Source organism: Hemiscyllium ocellatum, chromosome 2 (genome assembly GCF_020745735.1).
Source record: "Hemiscyllium ocellatum isolate sHemOce1 chromosome 2, sHemOce1.pat.X.cur, whole genome shotgun sequence".
Classification (NCBI taxonomy): Eukaryota; Metazoa; Chordata; class Chondrichthyes; order Orectolobiformes; family Hemiscylliidae; genus Hemiscyllium; species Hemiscyllium ocellatum.
Genome location: NC_083402.1, coordinates 21,260,110 through 21,274,749, shown reverse-complemented (window position 1 = coordinate 21,274,749; position 14,640 = coordinate 21,260,110). Strand labels below are relative to the sequence as shown.

General features: G+C 42.0%; 1 protein-coding gene across 1 annotated transcript in view; it reads left to right on the top strand.

The window, feature by feature from the left end:
• Window positions 1-14,640, top strand: part of asb5b (ankyrin repeat and SOCS box containing 5b) — a 59,980-nt gene that overhangs the window by 33,782 nt on the left and 11,558 nt on the right. The window contains exons 2-3 of the mRNA XM_060843116.1: window positions 6,002-6,081; window positions 13,725-13,832. Coding sequence (XP_060699099.1) covers window positions 6,002-6,081; window positions 13,725-13,832 — 188 coding nt within the window. The remainder of the gene's footprint in view (window positions 1-6,001; window positions 6,082-13,724; window positions 13,833-14,640) is intronic.

The window sequence follows — 14,640 nt, the reverse complement described above, 5'->3', positions numbered from 1 at the left end:
AGAAAAGAGCTGACGTTTCGAGTCTAACTGACCCTTTGTCAAAGCTTGAAACGTCAGCTCTTTTCTCTCCTTACAGATGCTGCCAGATCTGCTGAGATTTTCCAGCATTTTCTCTTTTGGTTTAAAGTTACTGAATCCACTGACTTTTGAAGAAGGGAATTTCAAAATATCACAACCCTCTGAGAGAAGTAAAGGCATGGTAGTTATTAAACTTTTTGGAATTGTGAAGCTGTCAAGGCAGTAAATGTCCCATCCTTTGAATATAAAACTTTCAGTTTTCTAAAAGTTTGCTGTAAGGGCTCTCATTCTAGGATTTGGGGCTGCATGGCTTATTTTATAGAATCACTAAGTGTGTAAGCAGGCCATTTGGCCCATTCCATCCACAATGACTCTCCAAAGAGCATCCCTCCCTGATCCACCCCATACCCTGTCCCTGTAACCCTGCACTCCCCATGTTTAACCCACCTAGCTAACATCCCCAGACGCTATGGACAATTTAGTATGGCCAACCCACCTAACTTGCACATCTTTGGACTGTGGAAGATTACTCAGAGGAAAACCACACAAATGCAGGGAGAACATAGAAACTCTACACAGATAATGGGTGGCACGGTGGCACAGTGGTTAGCACTGCTGCCTCACAGCGCCAGAGGTCCGGGTTCAATTCCCGCCTCAGGCGACTGACTGTGTGGAGTTTGCACATTCTCCCCGTGTCTGCGTGGGTTTCCTCCGGGTGCTCCGGTTACCTCCCACAGTCCAAAGATGTGTAGGTCAGGTGAATTGGCTATGCTAAATTGCCCGTAGTGTTAGGTAAAGGGTAAATGTAGGGGTATACGTGGGTTGCGGGTCGGTGTGGACTTGTTGGGCCGAAGGGCCTGTTTCCACACTGTAAGTAATCTATAAAAAGTAATGGCCCGAGGCTGGAACTGAAACTGGGTCCTGCCATTGTGAGGCAGCAGTGCTAACCATACTGCCAGCCACATATATTGTTATCTCAATGGAGTCCTTTAACTTGATTGACAGTTCAAACAGCTTATAAAGTCTTTGATGTGGTGCATTGAATATAACTACTTGTTTGTTCAGGGATTAAACAACTGAATTAACTTGTTTGTTTTCATAAGGGATTAAGCAATTGAAGGAATGTAAATGTGGTGAATTTTTTTTGTGAATGAGAGATTTTTTTAACAAATGAATTTTTGAATTGCATCTTAGCATGGATCCTGAGATTAGATTAGATTAGATTAGATTTACAGTGTGGAAACAGGCCCTTCGGCCCAACAAGTTCACACTGACCCGCCGAAGCGAAACCCACCCATACCCCACATTTACCCCTTACCTAACACTACGGGCAATTTAGCATGGCCAATTCACCTGACCCGCACATCTTTGGACTGTGGGAGGAAACCGGAGCACCCAGAGGAAACCCACGCTGACATGGGGAGAACGTGCAAACTCCACACAGTCAGTCGCCTGAGTCGGGAATTGAACCCGGGTCTCAGGCGCTGTGAGGCAGCAGTGCTAACCGCTGTGCCACCGTGCCGCCCAAAAGACCTGCACATGTCGATTGTGGGTGCATTGGCATGGAGGGTGTCAGGCAAAGGGAGGAGAAATTGGATGGCATGAGTTGATACTGCTATGAAATTTTTATTTATTTGTTCATGGAATGTGGATTCATTGGCTAGGCCAACTTCTATTGCCTTTCTCTAATTGCCCTGAGGCAGTTAAAGAGTCAAATACATTGCTTTGGATCTGGAGTCACAAGTAGGGCAGACCAAGGTATGGGCGACAGGTTTCCTTCTCAAATGGGCGTTTATGATAGACTTTTGCTTCAAGACATTCAACGACTGTCATTCATTCATCTGCTAATTTTTAAATACAATTTTTAATTGAATTTAAGTTTAACCATCTCCCGTGGTAGGATTTGAACCCATGTTCCATGAACATTAGCCAAGGATTCTGATTTACTTTTCCAGTGACATTGCCCCATTGCCTACCCCAGAATAATGGCTAAAAAAGGTCATGAGCATGGGTAAGTTGGCATGGAGAGTATGTGGGACCACAGGGATGGGGGCATGATGTGGCATGAGCTAGCAACAATTGGTCATGGGGAGTATGTGGGACGTGAAGAATGTGGCCCTCTTGTTGTTTTTGTTTTATCTTGCAATCATGATAAAATTCCCAATTTGCAAGGCAGTTCTTTCATACATCCTGTCTCTGCAGCCGGCTGCTCCTGAAGCTGCCTCCAAAATGTCCCTTGAGGCCCGTGGGCTTCTATTAACACTCGGCCAACCGGGTTGGAAATTAGAACTTCCAGGGCACTTTCTCCTGAATCAGTTTAGCGGAATGGGGAGCTTTCCTCACTTTCCACTCCCAACTCAATCCTGGCCTAAGCATGAATTCAGCCTCTTGAATGGGCACTTTACTGGCCTGATATTACAGGAAGGACCTTCTCACACAAAGAATAGAGGAAACCTGGAACCCTTCACCAGACCTCTCTCTTCCACCACCACCCCAACAAATAGTTGTTGGCTAACTAAAACCATCAGAACTGAGATCATACATTTATTTAATAAAGTAATAAGCACCAAACTTAGAAGTGAGGTGGAGATATAGATGGGTCGTAATCTGATTGAATGATGGGAAAGACTCAAGGGACTGAATGGCCTAGTTCCATTCCTACTTTCCTATTTCTTTCTTTTGCATTCAGTCGAACAGAGAAACACATGTTAAAAGTTCCAGATCTCTGAGGCTATTCTAATTGAGTATAAGATCATAGCTGAAGGAGACCATTTGGCCCATCCAGTGTGATCTTGCCATTCAGTGAGATCACAGCTGATTTGGTCATCCTTATCTCCATTTTCATAACTTTTCCACATGACCCTTGATCCCCTCACTGATTAACGATCTATCAATCTCAATCGTGAATGTACTTGAAGTTCCAATCTCAACAGCCCTCTGCAATAAAGAGTTCCATAAATTCACTACCTGCTGACAGAAAATTGTACAATATAAAGTGACCACATGTAGGACAGGAGGTACTAATTTTGATATAACCTTTCAGGCTCATTTAGCTCAACACAAACAGTAAATAGAAGCTAACTTCAATGTCTCTGAATTAGTGTATATACCACTCATCTACAGTTCCCACGTCTAATGTTGGGTAAGGAGAGAATTGGTCACAGATTTGATGATCATGATTTTGCTTTTCCTTTATTCTTGAATGGGATGTGGGCATCACTGGCAGTTAGAAGGTTTGTTTTCCAAACCTAATTGCCTTTGAACTGAGTGGCTTCCTGAAGCCATTTCACAGGAAAAGCAAAGTTAGGTGGCTTTTTTTTATCTGGCACAGATTTAACGGACTGAAGAGCCTTTTTCTGTGCTGTAGACCTGTATGACATTGCCATGGAACCAGAGTCATATGTAAATTTAACCAGGGTGAGGAAGGTGGATTTACTTCTCTGAAAGGCATTAATGAACCAGATGGTCTTTTAATGGCAGTAGTTACCATTAGACTAGATTACGATTCCAGATACTTATTGAGTACAGTTTTTATTATCTGCTATGATGAGATTTAAACCCATATCCCCAGAGCGTTAATCGGGGGCTCAGGGTTACCAGATATGGCACTGCCACTATGCCACCATCTCCCCTGGGCTGTCCAATAACATTCATTAGTTAGACACATAATATGAAGAATAGATATTTATGTAAGGTATCAAAAGCATGTCAGTACACAGAAGGCGGCTCTCAGAAGTGAGAAAATTGGGGATTCAGATGATGTCTCAAATGAAGAAACACAAAAATTATTCTGTCGTATTAACTTCAATTTTGCCAGCATCGAACAAAGTAATTATTCTGTGATCCGACATTCCCAGGACAGAGCAGCACTCAGAAGGAGCACAGGTTGGAGAATCAAGGTGATAATATTGCTGATATACAAACTGCGAGCACGCTACCCCAACTGAAGGTGTGGGATTGTGGAATTGAGCCTATACTTTTCAAGATGTGGAGACGCCGGTGTTGAACTGGGGTGTGCAAAGTTAAAAATCACACAACACCAGGTTATAGTCCAATAGGTTTAATTGGAAGCGCCAGTTTTCGGAGCGCTGCTCCATCATCAGGTGATTGTGGAGAATAAGATTGTAGGACACAGAATTTATAGCAAAAGTTTACAGTGTGATGTAACTGAAATTATTTTTCAATATATTTTTCACTGTAAACTTTTGCTGTAAATTCTGTGTCTAACAATCCTATTCTCCACAATTATCTGATGAAGGAGCAGCACTCCAAAAGCTAGTGCTTTCAATTAAACCTGTTGGACTATAACCTGGTGTTGTGTGATCTTTAACTTTGTACTTTTCAAGTCTTTCTTATCACTTTGTCGATGGACAATTGTCTGAATTTATTATTTTTCAGGAAATAATTACTGGAGCAATTCCAAAATAGTTGAAATTACCAAGTCATCTTTGGAATAACGTATTGCTTTAATATTTCCAGTGATATCAACTTCTTTCTTATAGCCGCACATAAATAAAAAACAAATATTTTCACTTAATATTTCACTTAATAGACATTCAATTTAATTGCACTTACAGCTGGCATGTAGTGAACGGACAATTAGTTGATGAATGTAGCAATAATATTGATACTGAGTTATTGACTTCAGTTGTTTTGATTTAGCTCATCTATAAATGCTGTCTTACAATGGATGCAATCGCTGCATTGTGGGAAATTTTAAAGTCATTTGGCAGAATTAATGAATATTTGAGGGCTCAAGCTACTACAACTCTTCCGCCCACCCCAGCCAAAAATGTATATTATAAAAGTAAAATAAATAACTATGCTGGAGATCTGAAAAAAAACCAGAAAGTGCTGGAGAAACTCAGCAAGTCTGGTAGCATCTGTGAAGAGAACAGTTTTGAGTCCAGTGACCCTTGTCCAGAACTGAAAGCAGCTAGGATATGGTGATATTTACACTGATTATGAAATGCAGGCAGGGTAATTGCCTTACAAAACACCTCCTCTCTTTCCCTAACAATGACCCTGAGCTTCCAGTTCCTTGCCACTTTAATGCACCATACTATTGTGTTCCCGTGCCAACATTTCGGTCTCAGGCCTGCTGTAGTGCTGAAATTAACACTTTCAGAATGTGAACATGTTCCTCGATGTTTATTCTCCATCTCCACATTCCCAGATCCTGTTCTGTATGGGATTACTCCCAGAGGAGCTACCGATTTTCAACTATTAACACTATTCCATTGTTACCCATTCAGCAATTATCTCTCTCCTGGTTTATCAACAGCAATCCCTTTGTCTGCCTCTTCTTTGTCTCTCTTTCCCTCTCTCTCTCACACATTCTCTCTCTCCCTCTGTTTTCAGATGTTGTCTCCACCAATTGGCACCCCTTCCCCCTCATCAATCCACCACACCCCACCATCCGTATAAATACCACTATTTCTCTTTTTGTAATATATGAATATATATGATTTGGAGGTGCCGGTGTTGGGCTGGGGTGTACAAAGTTAAAAATCACACAACACCAGGTTATAGTCCATTAGGTTTATTTGGAAGCACTAGCTTTCAGAGCGCTGCTGTTTCATCAGGTGATGAAGGAACAGCGCTCCGACAGATAGTGCTTCCAAATAAACTGTTGGACTATGACCTGTATGATTTTTAACTGTGAATATGTAGCTTATTTCATTGGTATGACCAGTAACTATGATTTTACTTGGTGTATCCCAAGTCCTCACATATATTGGAGGAAAGCTTGAAAATGGTTGTTACCACAAATTATTTACTCATCTTGTTAACTCCATAAACTATCTCAAAGTGCAATGAATGTTCACAGATGTTTTGTTCCTCCCATTGGATGAGGTGTATTCTTGACAGTGCAAGTGACATGTAAATAGGAACATGTGATGTAAATGTAGATATGTAAATGAGAACTCTCTTCAAGTCTGATGACCTATTTTATTTATTGTTTTACTTTCTCGTTGGAAAGGTTCCTGGGCTGACCGTTCACCTTTACATGAGGCTGCCAGTCAGGGACGCCTCCTGTCTCTTAAAACCTTGCTTGCCCAGGTAGGTAATTCTGTACTGTGTGGTTTGTGTCTGCCCGGTTTTGGCCATCCTCCTTCTACATTCACTGTGTAACCAGTGTTGCTAGTTTTAATGTTAGATGTGATTTGGGGATTTTAAAATCATCTTGCACATCCATCTTTTGTAAGAGCAGTCTCCCCAGCCTCACTTTCTCCAGTTCAGTGTCAGAGTTGGCTGATCTGTAGCATTCTTTCCAGAAGATTGTGGGACCAAGTCCCACTCTAGAGACCTGAGTGTGCAATCCAGGCTGTCACTTCAGTGACGTACTGAGGGTGGTGCGCATATGGAATGAGCTGCCAAGGGAAGTGATGGAGGCTGGTTAGGTTTGAGTTCCTATCTAGTTCACTTGGATGGGAATTATGATTCTCTGACAATATTTCAAAGAAGGACTGGGATGTTGTCCCTTCCAACCTCCTGGACAAATGGTATTCCTCAACCAACTAAAAGAGATTAGGGTCTGTGGGACCTTGCATGCAAATTGGCTGTGACAGTCCCCGCTTTACAGCAATGACTGCACTTCAGATGTGTGTTATTGACTGTAAGGTGCTTTGTGGACCACTTAATCATTTGGAAAACTCCATTAAATAAAACCATAAGATGTAAGAGGAAAAGTAGGCCATTCAGCTCAATGTGGAGAGCTCTGTGCTGTAAAGAATTCCAGATTATTTATCCTCCTGAGGGAAAAAATAGATCCTTTACATCTCTCTTCAATTGGCAACTCCTTATTCTGAGGTTATGTCCTCTGAGCCTAGACTCTCCCACAATTTCAAATCTAATGTTGATCTTGCTTTTGTACACCTCCTGTGCAGCTGTAACTTTGTACGCCTTATGACCTGTATGTCATTGTAAGTTATGATCTGCCTATACTGCTTGCAAAACAAAACTTTTCACTGTACCTAAGTTCATGTGACAACAAAGCAAATCAAATTAAAATTAAACAAGGGAAGCAATCTCTTTGCACCCACCTTGTCAGACGTCTTAAGAATGTTTTTGGAAGGACGTTGTGAAACTTGTAAGGATTCAGAAAAGATTTACAAGGGTTGGAAAATTTGAGCTGCAGGGAGACGCTGAATAAGCTGGTGCTGTTTTCCCTGGAGCATCAGAGGCGGAAGGGTGGCCATTTAGAGGTTTATAAAATCGTGAGGGGCATGGAGTGGGGTACCTAGAAGGAGAGGGCATAGGTTTAGGGTGAAAGGGGAAAGATATAAAAGAGACCAAAGGAGCAACTTTTTCATGCAGAGGCTGGTGTATGTCTAGAATGAGCTGCCAGAGGAAATGTCAGAGGCTGATACAATTACAACATTTAAAAGGCATCAGGATGGGTATATGAATACGAAGGGTTTAGAGGGATACAGGCCAAGTGCTGGTAAATGGGACTAGATTAATCAAGGATATCCGGTTGGCATGGATGAGTTGGACTGAAGGGTCTGTTTCTGTCCAATACATCTAAATGGCTCTATATTTTTTGATATACAGGGGAATCTCGATTATCTGAATGTGGTGTGTGGGCACTATTTCATTCGGATAATCGATTATTTGGTTAATCGATTAAATGCCTTTCCTTTGGGTGGGGCTCGGAGTTTCTAAAGTCTGCTCCAAGAGACTGCAGCAGCACACAGTGCGCGAGACCCCACCCACAACCCCGTGCAACACTGCCCCCCAATCCCAACACTGCCTCCCCACCCCAACACTGTGTGTAATACCGCTCCACTGCCCCCCACCCTGCCCAACACTGCTCCCTGCCCCCAACAACACCCCCACCCCCAACACTTTCTTCGGCCCTAATCCTGTCCAACATGTCCCCCTGCCCCCCGACACCATCTCCAGCAACCCCAGCTCCACACCCAAAACCTCCCCCCACTGCAACCTGCTCCACCGGCCCCAACAACAAAACCTCCCCTCGCTCCTCCCCCAGGCCCCACCCCCAAAACCTCCCCCCCCCGTCCCACACTGTCCCCGCCGCGCCCCCCTCCGCACCCCCCCCCCCCGCCCCACCTCCACCCCCATCCCCATCCCCGTCCAACACTGCCCTCTGACGCTCTCCGGGGCAACCGGACTGGACACCAACGATAAGACTGCTGCCACCTTTTTGGGGTAAGTCTCCAACCAGCATGCGCACACACACACACTTTTTACTGCAACTTTTTGACAGGTTCCACCTCTGCCCTGTACAGGACAATGTTGATCAGACTATCTGGGGAAGGGGGGGGGGGGGGGGTAGGTTTAGGGTACACCCCTCTGTAGAACACCAGGGAAAGTGTGGAGAGAGAGAGATGGGCACGGGAGGTCAGTCATTTGGAGACGGTGCCTGTTTAGTCATTGTAAACAAAAGACGCGATCACTGCTGGAAACACGTCTTTGATGTAATGTTTCTTTTGCGACCTCGAGATCTCCTACGGATAATCCGATTTTTGGATAATTGGTATTCGGATAATCGAGGTTCCACTGTAGTCTCCTCTGATTCTTTCTTACTGTAATGACAATGACTCAGCCATCTTCATAAGGCAATCTCTCATTTCTGGAATCAGCTTAATTACCCTTCTCTGGACTGCACCAACCTATCTTTATTTGAGAGGGGGACCAAAACTGTCCACCAAATCACCACTCATTCTGCCTAGTGTCTCCCTACTTTAATACACCATTCCCTTTGGAATAAAAGCTATGGTCCTACTACCTGCTGAAAGTATATGCTAACTTTTTGTAATCTTTGCATGTGAACTCTCAAATCCCTCTGTACTGCAACTTTCTGCATTCTTTTCTCATTTAAATGATATACAGCTCTTCTATTCCTCCAGCCAAAGTGCATAACTGCACATTTTCCAATATTATATTCCATCTGCCAAGCCTTTGTTCACTTGCTTAATCTGTCTATACCCCTCTGCAGGCCCTTCCTGTCTTCCTCAAAGCTTGCCTTCCCAAACTATTTTTATTTAATGCACAAATGTGATGGTAGTATATTCAATTCCAACATCTAAGTCTCTATTTTATATACAGTAAATTATTACAGCCACAGCATTGATCTGTTTGACATTTCACTCATTACAGGTTTCCATCCTGAAAATGCCATCTTCATTCCAACTCTGTTTTTTATTAGTTAGCCAGTCCTCTATATATACTCATATATTACCTCTAACACAGTAGACTCTTACTTTGTTATCAGCCGTATGTATGGTATCTTTTGGAAATCTAAACTTTATTTTAGACACATGTGTCTGGAGACACATGCGGACCAGAACAAGTATAGATGGCAGTTTCCTTCCCTAAAGGGGATCAGTGAACCAAATTAGTTTTTTTTTCCCCAAAGATCAACAGAGATTTCATGGTAATTATTAGACTCTTAATTGCAGGGTTTTATTTTATTCATTGCAATTTCCACCATTTGCCATGGTGGGATTTGAATCCACATCCCCAAAACATTTGTTGAATTTCTGATTAATAGTCAAGCAATAATATCACTAAGCCATTGCCTTCCTCATTGGTTTACCTTTATGTAACTTCCTTGTTATCTCCTGAGGAACTTTAATTTGTCAGGGATGATTTTCCCTTTAAAGCCAGGCTAACTCTGCTCGATCATATTATATACTTTGAAATGCTCCATTATTCCCTTCCCCAAAATGCACTTAGCAACATTTTCTAAATAACAGATGTTCAACTATGGCTTATAGTTGCCATAGTTTTATCTTCCTTTTTGAATAAGGGTGTTGGATTGTTTTTTCCATCTATTGGAACTTTTCTGAATATAAGGAATCTTGGAAGATTGCTACCAGTTCATCCGTTATCTCACTAGCTACTTACTTTAAAATCCTCAAATGAAACCCATCAGGTTCAGGGAATTTATCAGCATTTAGGCTCATTAGTTTTACTGGTACATTTTCTCTGTTGAGAGTTATTTCATCCCTCACTGTAGTCCCTTATTATTGAGGAGTTTTAGAATGTTATACCATGAAAACTGATCCAGTTCCTAAAGTATTTCCTTATTATTTACTCAGCCTTATTATGTAAGGGGCTATGCTCACTTTTACCTTCCTCTTCCTTTTAATATATTTAAATAAGCTTTTACTATCTGCTTTTATATTACTTGTTGATTTCTTTCAGTTTATTTTCTTAGTCTTTATGTTTTTTTGGTATCATTTGTTGTTTTTTAAATCTTCCCCAATGCTACAGTTTACCACTAATCTTTATCACATTACGTTTTTTTCCTTTCTTTTGATGCTGTTCTTAACTTATTCATCATATTAAGTTAAATTCCTTCCTAGAATCCCTAGGTACTGAAATGAGACTTGCTTTTCCACTCCAACCCCTGCAATTCCTCACATCAATACTCTCTACCTTATTATTTATTATTTGGAGATGCCGGTGTTGGACTGGGGTGTACAAAGTTAAAAATCACACAACACCAGGTTATAGTCCAACAGGTTTAATTGGAAGCACACTAGCTTTCGGAGCGATGCTCCTTCACCTGATGACCTGATGAAGGAGCGTCACTCCGAAAGCTAGTGTGCTTCCAATTAAACCTGTTGGACAATAACCTGGTGTGGTGTGATTTTTAACTTTATTATTTATTGTCATTCACATGTGCCTCCCATCCACCACACACATAGAACACCAGACACTTCCCATTTCTCTTCTCCATGTCCATGACATCACTCCCTGTGCTCTCTTGGATCCCTCTTGAGAGACTCATAAAACCATAGAAAAATTATAGCACTGAAAGAGGCCTTTCACCTATTGTGTCTAGAATAACTACCTGTCCATTCTAATCACACTTTCCAACTGCAGCTATGCAGATTATAATGCTTCAGGTGCAGATCCAGTTTCCTTTTCAATGAGTTGAGGGCTGTCACCTCAACCACTGAACCAGGCAGTGACTTCCAGATGCTTGCAACTCTCTGTGTGAGAAACTTCTTCCTCATGTCCTCTTGTACCAATCATCATGGGCGGCACGGTGGCACAGTGGTTAGCACTGCTGCCTCACAGCGCCTGTAGACCCGGGTTCAATTCCCGACTCAGGCGACTGACTGTGTGGAGTTTGCACGTTCTCCCCGTGTCTGCGTGGGTTTCCTCCGGGTGCTCCGGTTTCCTCCCACAGTCCAAAGATGTGCGGGTCAGGTGAATTGGCCAAGCTAAATTGCCCGTAGTGTTAGGTAAGGGGTAATGTAGGGGTATGGGTGGGTTGCGCTTCGGCGGGTCGGTGTGGACTTGTTGGGCCGAAGGGCCTGTTTCCACACTGTAAATCTAATCTAATCTAATCTAATCTTCAACCTGTGCCTTGATGATTGGCCTCCAACTAAGAGAAAGCTTTCATGCCTTTTCTCTCCACTTTATCCTAGCCCCTCATTACTTTATACACCTAAATTAAGTCAAAAACCCCCTCACACCCCACCCCTACACTTTGACCTCCTTCCTTTGAGGGACAACAATTGCAGCCTATTCAGTCATTCCTCAGAGCTGCAATTCTCAAGCTTCAGCAGCGCTCTTGAAAATCTATTCTATCACAATCTTCCAGCTTCCCCTGATTCTGGATGCATCATGGCTTGGTACAGCAACTGCTTTGCCAGGAACACAAGAAATGACAGAGAGTTGTGAACACAGCCAGTCCACCACACAAACCAACCTTCCATCCAGTGATTACATCTATACTTCTCACTGCCTTAGAAAGGCAGCCATGAAAGCCATCCCAATTATAATCTCTTCTGAGCTCTTCTTTCAGACAGAACGTACAAAAGCTTAAACACACAGACCAACAGATTCAAGAACAGCATCTTCCCTATTGTTATTAGACTTCTGAATGTACCTCTCAAATTTTAAATTTTAAATGACCTTGCTCTTTGTGTACCTTCTCTGCATCTGTAACATTGTATTCCTCGCTCTATTCTATTACCCTTATGCACTTTGTATGCTATAATCCACCCGCACTGCACAGAAAACAAAACTTTTCACTGTGCTTCGGTACATGTGACAATACTCAATTAAATCAAATCACCAGAAAATGTCAGCACCCAGCTCCTTATGATGTGCCAGCCCATTTCCTGCTTTTACCAGCTCCAAAAATACCATTATAAGTAGCTGAATCAGAATCAACCACCCTGTCCTTCTTCATCATCAAATAATGGAGGGGATGGATCAGTTAGACTTTGACATCTCTAGCTCTGTCCAACACATTGATGACACTAAATTATCTTGTGTGACGGTGAAGAAATCTTGCCCTGTACTTTGGTGTGGTATTGCGGGGAACATTTAACATCACATGATGGGAAAAAATTGGTTAAACCCTCGAGTTATATTTCAGTAAGTGAAAAGGACTGTGGTAAAAGATCAGAAACACCTTTCAGGACCAGGCTGAATGTACACAAACTCCATAAGTTTGATAAAACTTCAGTAATCTTCTTAACAGCTACTTGTATATTTCAAACTGTAATTTTAGCCGAAACAAAACCTCCGTATAACAGAAACGATGGAATGATGCAAATGATTAATTTGTTTTAGGACTAAGGTTCAGTACTACAGATGACGTACATTCCTTGATAATCTGGTAATTTATCAGCATATTTAAAGTATATAGTGTGCATTTTTGTAAAGATGCGAAACGTGAAATAGGGAAAAAGGGAATGATTTGGATCCCTCCTCTCCTCAAGGTTCAGCCAGACTGTGGCAGTATTCACAATAAAGGCTGATTATTGTCAGTTCAATTGATTTTTTTTGAGGACTGTTGATTTCTTTCGTTCTCACATATCCCTGCTAATTTAATTCTGTTCTGACATTGGGTCATTATTTTTTGTGCTGGAATGGTGGAAATTCAGCTGCTGGAGATATAAACTCCAGAACTTTCTCTAAGAATCCACAAGATGGTTTTGAATTGTGTGCTACTCTGGCCTACATTTGACTCCAGATACACAGGAAATGTAGTTGACTCTAAACTACCCTCTAATATATCCTAGAAAGTCACTCAGTTGTATCCACGGGCAACCAAGAATGAGCAAAACATGCTGGCCCAGCCAGTGATGTCCACATCGACTGATAGAAAATGGCGCCAGTTGCTATAGAGCTATCAGATAGTGAGACTTTTGGATGTTACAATCCTTGATATTTGCATTCATGTAGTTGTTCACTTAAGTAATTTCACCACATTTAAAATGGAAGTGATTTTATTTCTCTGAGGTCGTGACTCATTGGATCCCTCCTTCCTTTAAAGGTGATGGAAACAGCCCTTGAATATGTTTAAGACAGAGGTAGATAAACATTTGCTAAGCAATGTGGTTATCAGCAACTGACAGGAATGTGGATCTGATTAGCCACATCTTACTGAATGGCAAAGCAGGCTTGAGGGGCTGAATGGCCTTCTCCTGTCGATTTGGGGTACACATAGCTCAACACCAGATTCCCAATAACAGATGACTGGTGCCATGATGGTGGGACTAAATCTAGCCCACTATATTTAAGTGTGAGTGCTTGTTGTCTGAGATGAGGCACCAACAGACAGAAGGAAACATCATTTAGAAGTATAGCTACATGGCTGTTGATGTGGGATGAAGAAGGAAAGCCATTTACAGTTAAATAAGTTTTTTCTTGATGTGTCCATCTTAACAATTTGATGACACTGTTGTAACTTTAGTTATGTTCTGCAGGGTCACAGTGCCAACACATTGACAATAGATCATGTTTCTCCTCTGCATGATGCCTGTCTGGGAAACCACGTAGCCTGTGCAAAAGCCCTCATAGAAGCAGGTGCCAATGTAAGTATCCTGAAGTGGATGCCGTGAATTGTATTATTGGTATAATCTCTCCTTTCTTTTTGTAGGGATGGTGTGTGGGTGTTGGGGCAAGACCAGCATTTATGGGCTATCCTTCATCATCCTTGAGTGCTTTTCCAGAGCCGTTTCAGACACTATTTAGCACTCAAAACATATTACTGTAGGCCTGGAGTCACATGTCACCACAGGCCAAGAATTACAGATTTCCTTCCCTAAAAGACATTAGGGAAGCAGATATTTGTTTGTGATGATATTGCCAGAGTTGGAGAATTTGAACTTTAGGGAGAAGCAGAATAGGTTGGGATTTCCCCAGGAGCATCAAAGGCTGAGGGGTGATTTTATAGAAGTTTATGAAGTCATGATGGACATAGTTAAATGAATAGTTAAGGTCTTTTCGTCAAGATAGCAGAGTCCAAAACTAGACGGCACAGGTTTGAGGTGAGAGTGTAAAGACCCAAAAGGATCCTAAGTGGCAACTTTTTCAGGCTGGGGATGGTGTGTGCATGGAATTAGCTGTCAGAGGAAATGGTGGAGGCTGGTACAATTACAGTAGTTAAAAGGCATCTGGATGGGTATATGTATAGGAAGGGGACAAATGCTGGCAAATGGGCCGAGATTAATTTCGGATATCTGGTCAGCATGGACGGGTTGAATTGTTTCCATGCTGTATAGTTCTATGATATGACTCTAACTGAGAGATTTATGCTCATCATTATTGACACTAGCTTATTGTTCAGATTTTACTGACTGATTTTAAATTCTGCAAGCTGCTATCAAGGAGTTTGATCCC